Source organism: Hibiscus syriacus, unplaced genomic scaffold, assembly GCF_006381635.1.
Source record: "Hibiscus syriacus cultivar Baekdansim isolate YM2019G1 unplaced genomic scaffold, ASM638163v2 tig00110676_pilon, whole genome shotgun sequence".
Taxonomy (NCBI): Eukaryota; Viridiplantae; Streptophyta; class Magnoliopsida; order Malvales; family Malvaceae; genus Hibiscus; species Hibiscus syriacus.
This window is the reverse complement of record NW_024062820.1, coordinates 1,901,214-1,917,228: the sequence shown is the minus strand read 5'-3', so window position 1 is coordinate 1,917,228 and position 16,015 is coordinate 1,901,214. Positions and strand designations below refer to the sequence as shown.

Sequence of the window (16,015 nt, the reverse complement as noted above, 5' to 3'; positions counted from 1 at the left end):
AAATTATTTTATGTTTGGTTTTTGAAGCCGTTGATATGATTAGTTTATGTATGTCATTATCTCACTTAATTATGTTTTTGCTTATCAAGATATTATTGGACGATCATTGTTATATTTTACTTCTAATAATTATGATTGTATTTATTCAATCTATAATTAATAAGATGTTAGTGATATAATTTTCGATAAATGAATATCATGATATTATTTAAAAAATAATTACTTAATAAAAATGGTTGATCCGAACATGATAATCCAAGGATAAAGACCTAGGTTGATGGAAATACTGAAAGATAACAGAGACGCTACTCGACAAAGCACAACTCACAAAACGGTTCCCGAGTTCTGAGTGACTCAATAAATTTACTCTTTCGTATCCCCAGATCTCCTCTTTCTTCTCCGATTTTCCTTTGTTTTTTTTCCATTTTCCTGAGATCTCCCAACAGTCACTTTTCTCCCAGTTTTCTGTATTTAACATTATTACGAACAAATACAAGTCCCATATTACCATGTCCCCGAATCTCTTCCTTCCTCTAATCCTGTGTCTAGTTTTCGTGTCGGCGACGCGTTCGACGGCCCAGCGAGGCGGCGGAACGGTGGTCACGGAGCTTTGGTGCGTAGCAAAGAACAACGCGGAGGACACGGCGCTGCAGGGAGCGCTTGATTGGGCGTGCGGTCAAGGCGGGGCGAACTGCAACCCTATCCAGCAAGGCGGACCCTGTTCCGACCCAACCGATATCCAGAAAACGGCGTCTTATGCCTTCAATGACTACTACTTGAAGAACGGCATGACCGACGATGCTTGCTCCTTCTCCAACAATGCCGCCCTCACTTCTTTAAACCCCAGTGAGTTCTTTCTTCTTCTTCTTCTTCTTCAAATTTTGGCCGATTAGTGATTTCACAGTTGCCATTAAACCCTTTCATTTGCATGTGAATATTTTGTTTCAGGCTATGGAAATTGCAAGTTCCCTTCCAGGTAATGCTTTTCCCTATTGGGTTTCGAAAAATTGATGGGTTCTTTTTCTGGGTACTGAGTCAATTTATTTGAAATGCAGCAAGACAGTGAACAATGCAAGCATCTCTGAGTCAACCGGAACACTGGGGGTGGGGCCGGATTATACAGATCTGAGTGCTTCTCATCGCATTGCTCAATCCTGGCTGATTCTTGCTCTTTTCTTTCATTCATTTTGTTACTGTAAGGATCTTCCCACTAGCTTAGTGTGAAAATGAAGATTTAGTTTAGAATTTTGAAGCAGCAAAGGCAAATGGTAATTGGAGGACAAGTCGTATTTATTTGAACTTTTGGGTTGGATATTTAGTTTTGTCAACCTATTTAATGAATCTTTTTGCAAGTGTTTTCCACCTCTGCTTGCGGGCTTAGTTGGACTGTTAGTATGAACATCTTTTAGTTATTAAAAAAATGATTTTTTTGGGTAAATTACGTTTTTAAGTACCTAAACTATCAATTTTTCAAAACTATATTTAAAGTTTATTTTTTATTTTATTTTAGTGACAGTTCAAAATTCAACTTTAAGTTTTAAAAATTTTGGTACTAAAATAGACCAAAACTGATAGTTTAAGTGCTAAACACATTAAATTTTAACACGGGCACTGAAATGAAATAAAAATTTAAACGTTAGACATAATTTTCAAAAGGCATAATGCAAACAAATACCCATAACATTTGACACTATATGCATTTTTGCCCAAATGATTTTGTTTTTGAAACAGTTGTACCCACAACGTTTAAATATGAGGCATAAGTCCCCCATTTGATGGAAACTGTCAGTCAACTGATGGTCAACGGGTCTATCTGACTAAGCATTCACATATGGTCATCAATGATGACGGGGCACTCTCCTATTGGCGCGTATTTGATAGAAGGGATGAAAGGCTCCTAAACGCGGTGAATGAGATTCAAACCTGGTGCAAGGGCGTGAAATGTGATGGCCCTTGCCACCAAGCTAGACATGTTACTCGATAATTATGTGTAAAAAACTACTAATAAACCAAAAATAAATGTCCATGTTAAAAAAAATTGATACACTCGTTTAGCATACATATATGCTTCAAACGGTATTTACCCCAAACCCAGGTATCCCCAAATACAAATCAAACCAAATTCCTAATCGCATTTCCCCTTTCAATTTCGACTCCATCAAATCTCCTCTACAATAACGAATTTTCCTTCAAGCAGCAGCCTCAAACCGATTACAGAAGCGTATATTTTGAAGGTGAGTTGATTTGTTTGAATGGAATCATAAATTACATAAAATCGCATATCCCCTTTAAATTTTGACTCCATCAAATCTCCTCAATTTCGAATGGGTTTTTGATCGGTGACCACATGTGAATGCTTAATCAGATGGACCCGTTGACCGTCAGTTGACTGACGGTTTCCATCCAACGAGAGGACTTATGCCTCATATTTAAACGTTGTGGGTAAAACTGCTTTTAAAAAAAAACCATTTAAACAAAAATGCATATAACCCCAAACATTAGGGGTATTTGTTTGCATTATACCTTTTCAAAATATTAAAAGTTTAGGTACTAAAATAGATTAAAACTAATAATTTATGTACTAAATGCATAGTTTACCCTTTTTGTCTCTATCCATTTTTGTGTTTGTGCAATGACGACTTTTGTTTCAATTTCTTGCTGCAAAATATACCATACACCGAATCATTATTCCTAAATAATTCTCACATGCTAGCGGACTACATTAGATTATATTCCTAAATAATTCCAATATTCTAATTCGTGCCCAATTCTGAACCAACAGATAAGCAGGCAGAATCAATAAATCGGATTTCGCAGATGATTTCATGCGATGCAATTGTGAGTGATATTACAATGCCATTTCCGTGTATAACATCCTGAATCCTGAATCTGCCACCCATCTTATAAATAAACAAATGTTCCCTAAAACTATTATTAGCTTCACCAGCAGCGTTAGCAACGTACAAGTGCTCCACGAAAAAGAAAAAGAAAACCCCAATTCTCTTAAGCATTTGACACATCTACCCGTATTATACAAAATAGTCCACATCACGATGCCGTGCTGCGCCAGAAACACAACCCCGCACTCTGCAGTGGCTAAATGGCTGGCTGATGTCCCTCGACGTCCATGTTCAAAGGCACTGAAAGTTCTCCACCTAATGCAACTTCAAAAATCATAAAACGGAATCTGCAAAGCTTCAGGATCTAAATGGATCGGCACCCTACCCTAAATTCTCAGATCAGCCACTGCAAAGCATAGAAGAACATCACATGTTAGTAAAACAAACCTTGAATTGCACCAGTAGTTGGAAGTTCCGAAAAGCATCCATATAACACCATCTCCATCTTAGCAGTTTTAAGCAAGTACACGATCACCGGGACTTTGATGCAACATCCCAAAAGTACAACATTTGTAGCAAGTGTTATAAATTATAACAGAATTCTTTACTTGGCCAAAATGTAATGCTTGCATGCAATGACAGTTACCACCATTTTCATCAAATGTAACTTCATACTATTCAAATGAACCACAATATAAACAAAATTCGAAGATGCCACTTGAACACAAGCAAATAAAACCAAGGAACTTTGAAGAATCAAGTCAAGGAACATTTCACCATACCTGAATAAAAAAAAATCAAGACCTTGGTGAATGTCCAGTATCAGATTTAGATGCTGAGGAGCTTTCGCTATCAGAATCTGCAACGAAATTATATATGTTTAAAACAAGAAGAGAAAACAGGGGGAGGGGGGAGAAAAATAAATCTAGTTAGAAACAAATCACACTACCACTCGATGAAGATCCAGAATCACTGCTGGAGCTACTCGAACTACTTGCCCTACTAGCATTATCTCCCTGTTTACCCAATTCAACAGTTGATGTGAACATATTCTGATCATCTGTAGATAGAAGTAAGACAATTTTAGTTATCACTTATCAGTCCAACCTAGCATGAACCAACTAAAATACCATCATTCCTATTATATGAAAACTTACTAATTCTGGCTTCCTTTGCCACTTCAATCAAAACAGGCATTGGGGACTGCAACTAAATAAAATATAAGCATTCAGAACTCTTGGAAAAAAATTATTTTATAAGAAACTGACAAAAAAGCTTTACCTTCTCTTGCAAAGTCTGTTCAGCTTTTGCTCTAGCTTGAATGGCAAGTTCAGCTTTTCTCTTGTTTTTGCTTAAGCTTTTCTTGTAGTTGGTAATAAATCTATCTAGCTCCCAAAGAGTCTCAGTATCCACACTGTCAATGTCCACCTCAATTTCATCATCATGTTGGAAGAGAGACGAATTCCTTTTTTTAATAATCTGCACGATGTTGTCCAGCTTCTCTGAAGGCAAACTCTGAAGGTTGGTGCTAAGCTTCTCCTTCTCTTCGTAAGTCATATCCCTCTTATACAGATCCTTTGCCTTAGGCTTTTTGGAGTAGGTATCCTACTTGAAGGAGTAGCAGCAATGACTTTTGGCCTCAGATCAGGGCCCATCATTGACTTTGGTCTATCCAGGATCCTTCTCATATCGAGTGGTGGGGGAAGCATTGGAGGTGCCTTTCTTGGAGTTGGCATAGCAAGACTAGCTTCATATTCCATTGCAAGTCTCATATCTTGAATATAATCTGTCTCTATAGCAGCCCATTTGTCCTCAAATATCTGTGACAACTGCTCCGCCATAATATGAACATCTTGTCCCTTCGGATTATATGTCATAGCATTGCGAAATGTTAGTCTCACATCCTCTGCAAATTCTCTTGGCGACTTGTACCAGTTATTGTTAAGCCTTGATTTCACAGCACCCAAATCCATGGGATGCTTAATAATAGTATAGTAATCATGCAAACCCAAACCTTTGACATCAACAGGGGCATTAAAGACCCAACCATGCTTATGCTTCATTAGTCTTTCAAGCAAAGAGCTACAGCTCTTAAAGCACTTGTTACCCATACCAAAGCCACGATTTAATTCAACTCCTCCTCGCTTCTTCCCATTTAATTTCAACTTTTGTTACTCTCTGCTGAGGGAAGCTTATCTTTTGCAAGCAAAAACTCTGAATTCCGATAGAATTGGTTGGCCTTAGGTGTTCTCTTCTCCTTCTCCATATTTTCACTCACACCCTGACTAATCTCCAAGGAAGGAATATTCAACTGGTTCAAAGGCCTTAGATGCTTGACAGGCTCCTGAGTAATACCGACTGAAGTCACCTCTGGTTGAACCCTCTTGAATCCATAATCAACGCTGTCATTCACGGGAACATGTGAATTACTAATCTGCGCTTCTTTAACTTCAATCCTCTTCACCAAATTCCTCACCAAATCAAGCTCACTCTCCAACTTCCTCCTCAGTTCCCGCATCTCATGCTTCGACCTTGAAGCCAATTTGATCTTCAACCTGTTTTCTGAACTCGGCTTCACGGCTCCATTGCCAGCCACAACATGCTGCTTTTGAGGACTTGAAGAGTCACCAGACACAGAAGTATCTAAACGGGGTGCGGGCTGTTGGTGAGCCGAATCACTATGCTCTAAAGGAAGAGCCTGTGCTGGTGCTTCAGCAGAATTGTTGTTGTTCTTGTCATCACTGATACTTTTGTTCTCGTCATTCGTGTTCTCCTCATTGTGCACAATTGTGGTGACGACACTGTTGTTCACAGCAGTGCTACAGTTGTTGTTGTCCTCGTTATTAATGTCGTTGCTTTTGTTGTTGACGATATTGTTCTTGTTGTTGCCATCCTTGGCCGTGGTGATGTTGTTAGCGGTGATGTCGAGAAGATTATTTTTCTTGGGACCCTTAAACGCTTTCCTGGTGTAAACCTTGTTCTCCATGTACCGCTGCCTCTCTCTGTTTTCACCATCTTTACCTTCTCCAACTACCGTTCCCGAAGCCATACATCTAATAGGTTGGAAACCCTAATTCCCCCTTCTCCAGAATCCAGACCCAAAGAAGAAGAAGAAAATCAACTTTCCCCGATTAATCCAAATTAGGGATTAAGTTTAACCACCTCCGTTCCAAAACCCTAATTTCACCTCCAAACTTCAGATTTCCCACAAAGAAAAATACAACAAATTTAAATAACGAAACCCCTCCTCGATCTACAAAATTAAAACCACAACCATCTTTACAAGCCCAAAACAGAATCAAATTTCATAAAGGAAACAAGGAAAAGAGAGATTTCTCAACGCCTGACCTTCGCCGGTTCGATATCAGATCTTCGTCTGAGTATCTTTCTCTCTCTAGGGAAATTATGTTAGTTTTTTTTCCCTCTTCGTATTCTTTTTTCTCCCTCTCTCCCTCTATCCTTATCTTACAGCTGTACGGTGGAGCGTTCCCTCGTGGGTCCAACTGACTTGAGAGAAGCGTGTGGGTGCATCGAGAGAAGCGTGTGGGTGAATCCAGAGAGCCGTGCTGCCCAAGTATCATAGCGGGGATCGACTCACGCTCAGCTGCTCATCGTGTTTAACACGAACCAATTGAAAGAGCGGGGTGAAGACGACGTGAAGTGGAAGTTTAGTACTAAAACATGAATTACCCATTAATTTAGTAGATTTAACTAAATTCTCTCCTGAATTCCCTTTTTCGGTTAAATTAGTCCTGATATTTTTTGATCGAATTGTCTCATGAATTTAGTAAGTTTGATCAGTTTATCCCTTAATCTTAAAAGACACGTTTAATACCTAAACTACTTGAGATCCGATATATTTTTAGGGTAAATTATATATTTTATATTTAAATTATCAGTTTTGATCCGTTTTAATATTTATATTTTAGTTTTTTTAAAGTTATGTCTGACGTTTAATTTTCATTTTAGTAACTTGTCCTTAAAAAAATTAATGCGTTTAGCACCTAAACTATCAGTATGATATGTTTTAGTACCTAAACTTTCAAAATTTTCAAAACTTAATGTTAAATTTTGAACGATAGTACTAAAACGAAAAAAATGAAGTTTTTAACGTTATACTAAAATGAAACAAAAATTAAACTTTAGGTATGATTTTAAAAAATTTGAAAGATTGAGTATTAAAGTATATTAAAACTGATAATTTAAATATTAAATGCATAATTTACCCTATTTTTAATGGTCCTGTTGCTCTTGTTATCCGGGCTTGAAATCATACTTAGAACGCTAAATTAGAATAAACTTAATATGTATTTCCTAAACATGAATGCTTGTATGCTTCTCATAAAATAATATATTATTAACTGTCATATTCTTTTTTATAAGCAATTTTTTTCCATTCACAGTTAGGGATGCCGTAAACGAGTCAAGTCAAACTCAACTGTTGTTGAGTTAAAACTTTGAAATGAAATTCAACTCGACTCGAGAATTCGTGAACCTAAAATTTTTAAATTTTACTCGAACTCAAAATCATTATTTGAAGCTCATAAAAGCTCCAAAAGAGGAAAAAAAATCTTAAACATAACTTGAATAAAGCTACAAACTCAAGCTCGAACCTAAACCTTAAATACATGAAAATCTTATACTATATTTTTTTTAAAAAAACCAACACATAAATCTTAATATTATTAATAATTTATTTTTAAATAAAATCTTAATATATTATATTTCTAATATGCTCACTAGTTTTTCGAGTCGAATATCAAATAGTACCTTTCGGTTCGTTAAGAACTCGAGTCGAATAGACTATTTATCGAGTTTTGATCAAATCTATCTCATGTAACTCGCAATGTCTCGTTTAATTTACAGCTATATTCACACAAAAATTAACTGACCTTATTCTTATATATAATGGGGTAAGGGGAGGTAGGATACTAGGCTACCCCCAACGTCAGATTGAGAGCAACTTTCGTGGGAGACCTCCAATTATGAATTATCTACCGTAAAACTCGATCTCACGACCACAAAATTAAGAGCTTTACAACTATATTCACGGTCATTTCTAAACAAGAAACTCCAATATCTTCTATACATCTAACATGAGTAAAATTTGTGTTAGGCTGAAATCTTTCAATGAAAAATGTACTTATAAAATTTTACTAAAAATATATAAAAATTTAAAATTTATAAGAGAATGATAGTCGTTACCTGACCCTTAGTCCATCATTGTCTGCACAACAAACACCTATTGTGTCATTCTCACATCAAACTTTGTTCCCACTACTAGTGTTGTACAACCAGTTGCTACTGAAAAAAACGACGTCACCTCAAACCAACTGAACCATGCATTAGTCTTTCAACTATTCCCTTGGAAATAGGCCTTACATATTGATTACCTCAAATAACTATGATGGAGGCAAGATTTTACGTTAGTGGCGGATTTTCAAAATTTCAAAAGGAGTAAATTTATAAAAAATTTAAAGAAAAAAAATTTATTAAAATATATTTAAAATATATAATAATTTAATTTTTTTTCTGATTTTATTGTCCCAGTCTACTCCCTCAGTCCTTTCCTTTTAAGTTCAAACTTTACAACACTACAAAAATCGATCCTTTAGCTCATACATGTTACTCGAAGACTGTTAAATAAATTTTGAGTTTAAATCATTATGTATGTAAAAAAAAAATTATTGGGAGATTTACTTACTAAAATCAGATATACGACATATGTTAGTCTATGTTAATCAAAACAAAACCCTAAATTCGAGAAAAAATAGTAAAAAAAAAATTGGTGTGACAATATCTTTGCCAAATATAATACGGTAAGTTCTAGGTATCATTCCAAGTTCAACATCTTGAAATTAATACACGCTGATCAAATATAATTTAGTTCAAACTTGATTTATTTACAAATTTAAGTTAATTCGGTCAATTAAACTGGTTCTGTGTAGAATTTAATTTTTAAACATTTTACCACTTTTAAATGTAGGGAACGAATTTATATTTTGGTCAAACTAAGTACTAAAACTATTATATTGAATCATTTTTTGTCCTATAATTTTTCAACTATAAAAATGATTTTCGGACAATAAAATGTTGACATGTCACACAAAATTAGACACTTGTTTTGACAAAAATAGTTTAGAAGCTTAAAGCAAAAAAAGACATAGTTTAGGGACTTATTTTGACCAAAAAATAATTCAAATACTTAAAGTGGTTGCATATAATAGTTTAAAGACTTATTTAGACAAAAGACCCAACCTAAAAGGTTAGTAATTAGGTTAAACCCTAAATCAGTTCGTCTAGTAGGATGAGACACTAGGTCCTTTAAGCAAGGTCAGAGGTTCGAATCCTGACGTTTGCGAATGGAGTAAACTGGGTTGGAGGGTCACCCTCGCCTCTGCAGTACCCGATCTGAATTAATCGATCAATAGATCGAATACCAATGATTAATTCAAAAAAAAAAAGTCCCGGTAAACAAAAACTACCTATTTAATCACCATGAGTTGATATGAAGACGTAATCAATTATGTTTTAATGGGGATAAAAGCGATCTACCTCTTCCATTATTTGCTTTCCATTTTCCCTTCAATTCAACATTTAATAATGAGACGTATACTGGTAGCAAACCATGATACAATATAGTAATCACAAATTTTTCTATAATATTTATTATACATTTAAATTCTTACATTTTTTATTTTTACAAATTTTCAATTTTTTTACTATTTTAATGATGCAATACTTTGAGATCGTATCATATTATTAAAATAATTTAAATTTATTAATTTCGTTGAACTTAAAGATTATTACAGATAAAAATATCAAAAATTAAATATTATCGTACTTTCTATGAATCTTCTACGCAAATCACGTCTCCATTAGCATTTTTTCGTTTATCAAACTTTGAAGAGTTTCTTAAAACCTTCAAAGTTTTATATCCTTCGTAAAAATTACAATTACTTGACGTGATTCACAAACTAAATCTATTAGTTGAGAGTTAGATTTGCTCACACATTATATCTGACATCGACACTAAAGGTACGCTTATAAATCACGATACAAGGCCGATCTCTCTCTACTATTCATCAGACATTTTAACTTATTAAACAACTTACCGTAATTCATCGTTCAAATTAGAAGAGAAGAATCGATCAAAACCGCCACACATCTTCTACTGTTTTTGGAGTTTGATGGTTTTTCAAATGATGTTATGAGAGAAATGAAAGGTAAAAAGAGGGAAAGAAAAGTGAATTTGGAGGCGTCAGCTTGGAATAAAAGCAAAGCGAGAAAATATTGTATTGTTATACTTTTGTCTCCAAATGTAGGGGAAAAAGTGATCCTATTATTCTTATAATAAACCTCATAATGGCATGCTCCTAATTTTTCAAAGTGATTGGATCCCACCTCCCCCACACGACAAGGAAGATAACAAAAAGTTTACTATTTTATTTTAAAAATTGTAAGATTGGATCTTCTAATAAAAAACACAAGGGTAAATTACGTATTTAATATATACACTATCAGTTTTGGTCTTTTTTAAATACTTAAATTTCTCAAAATCATAGCTAAAGTTCAGTTGTTTGTTTTATTTTAGCACCACGTTCAAAATTTAACGTTAAATTTTTAAAAAAATTAAAACTTGAGGTACTAAAATAAAAAAAAAACGATAGCATAGATACTAAAACTAACTAAAATTGATAGTTTATAAAAAAATATCAATAACATATAAGTTGTTGTACTGACTTAATAAAAACTAATAAAAATTATACCAGATAGCATTGAGTTTAGGTACACTTGCATGTGAAAGCTTCTTCTTTTTCCTCTCATTCCCTCTTTATATAAGCTAACCACTTTTCCTTCTCAACTCCTCCCTTTCTCTTTAACAGTTTTGAGCAGCAAAAATAACCCAAACCCCCATGGGTATGGGCTTGGTGGTGTTCTCTCTGTTTTTGTTGTTTTTGCATCACACAAAAGGCGAGGGTTTCAATGCCATAAATAACAATGCAAACAACAACAGGAGCAGAGTCTTAGCCACGAGCTGCAACTGGTTCAGAGGGAAATGGGTTTACGACTCTTCGTATCCTCTCTACGACCCTTTCAAATGCCCCTTCATCGAGCCCGAGTTCGACTGCCAAAAGTACGGCCGGCCCGATAGCAATTATCTCAAGTACCGATGGCAGCCATTCTCCTGCAGTCTCCCCAGGTAAGTGATTGCGATTCGTCGATTCCATTTATGTAGAGTTTTTTGTGTGAAAGTTTTTTGAATTGTGTAGGTTCAATGGGTTGTATTTCTTGAGGAAATGGAAGGGGAAGAAGATCATGTTCGTGGGCGACTCACTGAGTTTGAATCAGTTCCAGTCTTTGACGTGTATGATTCAGGCCTGGGCTCCTAATTCCCAGATTTCGTACATCAAACGAGACGGGCTTACTTCGGTCAGCTTTCTGGTGAGTTCGATCTTCTTGATTTGATGGCTTATGAGTGGTGTTTGGTTAATAATGGTTAAATTGAATCTGGGTCGGGGGACAATGCATTCATGTCTGTCGTCTTCTTCCATTTTCTTTTTCGATCTTTTGGGAAGGAAAGCTTCCTTTGATTGGATTCCGTTGCTTAGAACAACAAACAAACAAACAAAGCAGTATCATCCCTTTCATAAAAGCAATATCACCTCGCTTTTTCAAAATCCTTTTTTCGGCGCATTGGTGGAAAAGAATAGTAATTCTTATTACTTAAAATTATGGGTATTTTACGTCTTTAATATCTAAACTATTAGTTTTAATAAATTTTTAATTTTTTAAAATTATACCTAAATTTTAGTTTTTGTTATATTTTAGTACACCATTAAAAATTTAACAATAAATTTTAATTTTTTTAAAAGTTCAAGTACTAAAACATACTATTTTAAGTACTAAATGTATTAAGTTTTTATATTAAACTAAATATTACATATGATTTAAAAATAAAAAATAAAAATTTAAGTACTAAAACAAATGCTTAGGTTACTGTACTTAAGATCATTACTATTTTTCTCACAAAATTTACAGTAAATTAATTGATTTTATTTTGTAATAGAAAGTCTACCTCGAAAGGAAGAAGTAAACAATATTATATTTTTAAAAAGGATAAAATAATACTTAGTTCTTGAATTTGTCATTTTTTTCAATTTAATTCGTGGAATTTTATTTTTTTTCCATATTAATAATTGAACTAGCATTTTTTATAATTTTAATGACTAGATACTTTGAGATATTGTCAAATTAAGTAATATTTGTTCAAAAAAAATCTAATAATATTAATGCACATAATTTATTGATACAACTACTCGATCCCATCTTCTCTAAGAAGAAATAATATATACTTTTTATTACTTAAATCATTCAATAAATTATCTATAAAGTAAAATTAAGGTCTTGAATTCTTGGTTTTTGTTATTTAAATCATAAAAAAATCTCACTATTTGATATTTTTCTTGGTAAATAATATACAGTTAAATAACTGTTTTTTTTATTAATAAAAGATCAAAATGGAGGGAAAAGATTGGAATTCACATCTTTCTAGGAGAGGGCTTTGGACATTGGTGGAAAATTACTTGACAAGTCTGACATGAGCAATAGAAAAAAGGGTATATTACGTATTTGGTACCTAATTTATTAGTTTTAGTTAGTTCTAATACTTAAATTTTAATTTTTTTTTTAAATCATACTTAACTTTAGTTTTTGTTTAATTTTAGTAACCCACTGTTAAAAATATAACACTTTTAGTATCTAAATTATTAATTTTGGTCTGTTTTAGAACCTAATTTTTAATTTTTTTTCAAAACTTAATGTTACTTTTTGAACAGTAATATTAAAATGAAACAAAAATTAAATTTTAAGTATGATTTTGAAAATTTTAAAAATTTAGTTACTAAAATATATCAAAATTGATATTTTAAATACTAAACCCGTAATTTACCATAGGAAAAAAAAAACAATTTGGAGAGAGTGAAAGTGAATTAAGGAGGTGGTGTTTTTGTTGAAAATAAGAGTGGAGAGAGGTAAACTGTTCATTAAAAGGGGGAGGCATTGCGTTTGCCATAGGACATCACATGACAGTCTGTTATTTTTATGTGGCTCTCACTTATCCATTCATACATGTTTTCAATTTTCATAAAAAAAGTCACCCATCCTTTTATCTCTAAATTAAAATTTAACCAAATTAATAATTTAATATTTTAAAAGTTACACGAATCAAATGATTTTAATGATAGAAAAATTGTTATTATCTTTTAGATTTTAGATTTTAAAAGTTAAATGATTGAGAGTTATCTTCGAATAAATATTATTATGTATTTATCTGGAATTAATAAAAAGTAATTTAAAAGTTATAAATTTATATATATTTAATAATATTTTGCAGGACTATGATGTAAAGATATACTTGTATAGAACGCCGTACCTTGTTGACGTAGTGAACGAGAGATTTGGAAGGGTGTTGAAGCTTGACTCGATCAGGGGCGGAGATTCATGGAAAGGGATGGACATGCTGATCTTCAACACTTGGCATTGGTGGACCCACACCGGAAGATCCCAGCCGTACGATCTCTCTCTCTCTTTTATTCTTCTTACATAGATCCCGCGCCCATTGGTCCCCGACATATTTCAAACAACAAGCTCCCCTGTGATCCCGCCCTGTCTATTTTCTCCTAACAAAATAATTCTAATTCTGTTATTTTAAAATTACTTACAAACTAAAATACATGTTTATGCCGTTTACTCTTTTCAGAAAACATTGCATGCATTTATAAAAATTCTCGCTCATCACATGATTGTTATTTTTTGAACTTATAATAATGGATCGACTAAAATCTAGTTTAATAATAATAATAATTGTTGCGGATATTGTGCAGATTTGATTACATAGAAGACGGTGGTAAAACGTGGAAAGACATGGACCGTATGATTGCATTCTACAAAGGATTAACCACGTGGGCCAGATGGGTGAACCGAAATGTTGATCCTTTCAAAACCAAGGTCTTTTTCCAGGGCATTTCTCCAACTCATTACGAGTAAGCAACCATAACTCTCTCTCCTAAATTTCTTTTAATGAATTCGGAATAATTATAAGGTAATATATGTTCAATTGAGGGTTCGTTTTCTCTTAAATTTCTCCTCTGCCTTGCATTTTTTACTACTAAGACCTTAAAGAATTACAACAGTTCTTTTACTACCGATCTCGTTTTAAATTAGTCATTAAACTTTTGAACATTTTCATTTCATCCCAAATTATGTCCCTCTTTCTAGAGTAATCCCCAAACTTTTAAATATTCCAATTTCATCCCTAAATTTGTCCAGATATGTAATTAATTTAAACCATAATTTAACCTAAATTTTGGTTATTTCAAACATATAACAATACAACTTGGTCTAATGATTTTATTAGAAAGGGGTGTGATTAGTATATAGTTATAGTTTGAGATGAAATTGGAATGCTAAAAATTTTTGGGTATCAATTTAAAATGAATGCCAGAGTATAGGGATGAAATTGAAGTGTTCAAAAGTTTGAAGACTAATTTAGAACGAAAGTTGTAATTTTAAGTATGAAATTGAAACACATAAAAAATTTAGAAAGAAATTTAAAATAAGAGTCATACATCGAAAACGTTTGATACAATTAACTCCAATTTTATAGATTCGTCTCGAAAACTAAAATTGTGTCCATGCCTGCTTATTACACGGAGAAATCATGTGATTTGCAGGGGGAAAGACTGGGACCAACCAACACAATCATGTACGGGACAGACGCAACCATTCTTCGGAATGAGTTATCCAGCAGGCACGCCCATGGCATGGGTTGTGGTGAAGAAGGTCATTGGTCGGATTAAGAAACCGGTGTATCTGCTCGACGTTACCGGACTCTCTCAGTACCGGAAAGACGCGCATCCGGCCGCGTACAGCGGCCTACACAACGGCAACGACTGTAGCCATTGGTGCCTTCCAGGTTTGCCAGATACTTGGAACCATATACTCTATGCAACTCTCTTTAGTTAAAAACAAAGCAAATGGAAGCTTCTTCGGAGAAAAAAATAGGTTTAGGACAGCTATAATCGATTGATTCTGGATGGTAAAAACTTCCATTTCTCTGATTTATGGTGTAGTGGGGGCAATAAGAGATAATTAATCGCATCATAATTCAACTGTAAATTCTAATTTGTTTGTTTCATAGGAAAGTTGAACAAATCTTGTCAGCCCATGTTGTTGTAATTTTCTTGTTCTTCTTAGGTCAATTAATTTGTGCGTCATTCATAAAAATAATTAGTCTCATTTTTCTCTCTTAGATTGCTGCTTTATGAATTTCTTCTTATATATACTTCTAATTATTCGTCATTTTAATAAAACAAATAATAATTATTCAGCATTTAATTTAAGTTGAGAATTGGTAGTACGTATAATTTTAGGACCAGGGATCCTACATTATTGCTTGCATATTTCATGGCGAAGCTCGGCAGGAGTGCGTTGCTCGGGTTGTCCATTTTCCAGCAACCTCCCCGGAAGGCTCGCAGCATTATTGAAGCTGATACCCCTTCCCCATCCCATACCCACCTAAAAAATCAAATACAGAGAGAAAAGAAATTTGATGCGATCCAAACTCCAAATTTGATTTTATAAAGATTGATGACCAATAATTTATCAACAGAGTTTCAATTTTTGATTGAATTAAAATAATTTGATTACAATAAAAATGTCTCACAGTAGGGATGGCAAACGAATAGAGCGGATGCGGATAATCCTTCCCCCATCCCTATACTCACCTAATATTTCATATACACCACCTACTCATTATTCATAATAGGCAAAATTTTTAAATTCACGCCCGTCCACACAAATACATTCTCAAATAGTTGTATGATTAAATACGTAGTTTACTCAAGAAGGAGAAAAAGCGAGGAACAGAAAGCAACGTCATATGGCCCAATGGCATGTCCTGATTGCTCCCATGATGTGAACTTCATTATCTTCCCCTCCCCCTTTGCTTGCTTCTCCTATAATTCCTTGTTTAACTTCTTTACCAAAAGAACATCATTAATCCTCAACGATATGTCGAGTGATAGAGGGAAGGATATAACCGAAGGGTCATCGACGATTAATGATCCCGGTGACGATCAGCAGCAACCACCGACACCGAGCCGATACGAGTC

General features: G+C 34.0%; 2 protein-coding genes and 1 pseudogene across 2 annotated transcripts; 2 read left to right on the top strand and 1 right to left on the bottom strand.

The window, feature by feature from the left end:
• The first annotated feature begins 284 nt into the window (after positions 1-284).
• On the top strand, positions 285-1,364 carry LOC120137649 (PLASMODESMATA CALLOSE-BINDING PROTEIN 5-like). Its single transcript, XM_039153348.1, has 3 exons — positions 285-846; positions 949-976; positions 1,056-1,364. The coding sequence occupies exons 1-3, from the start codon at positions 510-512 to the stop codon at positions 1,222-1,224; spliced, it is 534 nt and encodes a 177-aa protein (XP_039009279.1). The 5' UTR covers positions 285-509; the 3' UTR covers positions 1,225-1,364.
• A 1,434-nt stretch (positions 1,365-2,798) lies between these two features.
• Positions 2,799-6,257, bottom strand: LOC120137928 (annotated as a pseudogene).
• Positions 6,258-10,723: 4,466 nt separating this feature from the next.
• LOC120137930 (protein trichome birefringence-like 39) lies at positions 10,724-15,015 on the top strand. The gene is made up of 5 exons (XM_039153567.1): positions 10,724-11,043; positions 11,114-11,285; positions 13,237-13,412; positions 13,727-13,885; positions 14,576-15,015. The coding sequence occupies exons 1-5, from the start codon at positions 10,757-10,759 to the stop codon at positions 14,865-14,867; spliced, it is 1,086 nt and encodes a 361-aa protein (XP_039009498.1). The 5' UTR covers positions 10,724-10,756; the 3' UTR covers positions 14,868-15,015.
• The last annotated feature ends 1,000 nt before the right edge of the window (positions 15,016-16,015 follow it).

Excerpts from the sequence above, each read along its gene's own strand:
- LOC120137649 (XM_039153348.1), top strand. The coding sequence starts at position 510 with ATGTCCCCGAATCTCTTCCTTCCTCTAATCCTGTGTCTAGTTTTCGTG. Across the intron at positions 847-948 it reads CCTCACTTCTTTAAACCCCA|GCTATGGAAATTGCAAGTTC; the intron begins GTGAGTTCTTTC and ends ATTTTGTTTCAG. Across the intron at positions 977-1,055 it reads AATTGCAAGTTCCCTTCCAG|CAAGACAGTGAACAATGCAA; the intron begins GTAATGCTTTTC and ends TTTGAAATGCAG.
- LOC120137930 (XM_039153567.1), top strand. The coding sequence starts at position 10,757 with ATGGGTATGGGCTTGGTGGTGTTCTCTCTGTTTTTGTTGTTTTTGCAT. Across the intron at positions 11,286-13,236 it reads TTACTTCGGTCAGCTTTCTG|GACTATGATGTAAAGATATA; the intron begins GTGAGTTCGATC and ends AATATTTTGCAG. Across the intron at positions 13,413-13,726 it reads CACACCGGAAGATCCCAGCC|ATTTGATTACATAGAAGACG; the intron begins GTACGATCTCTC and ends GATATTGTGCAG.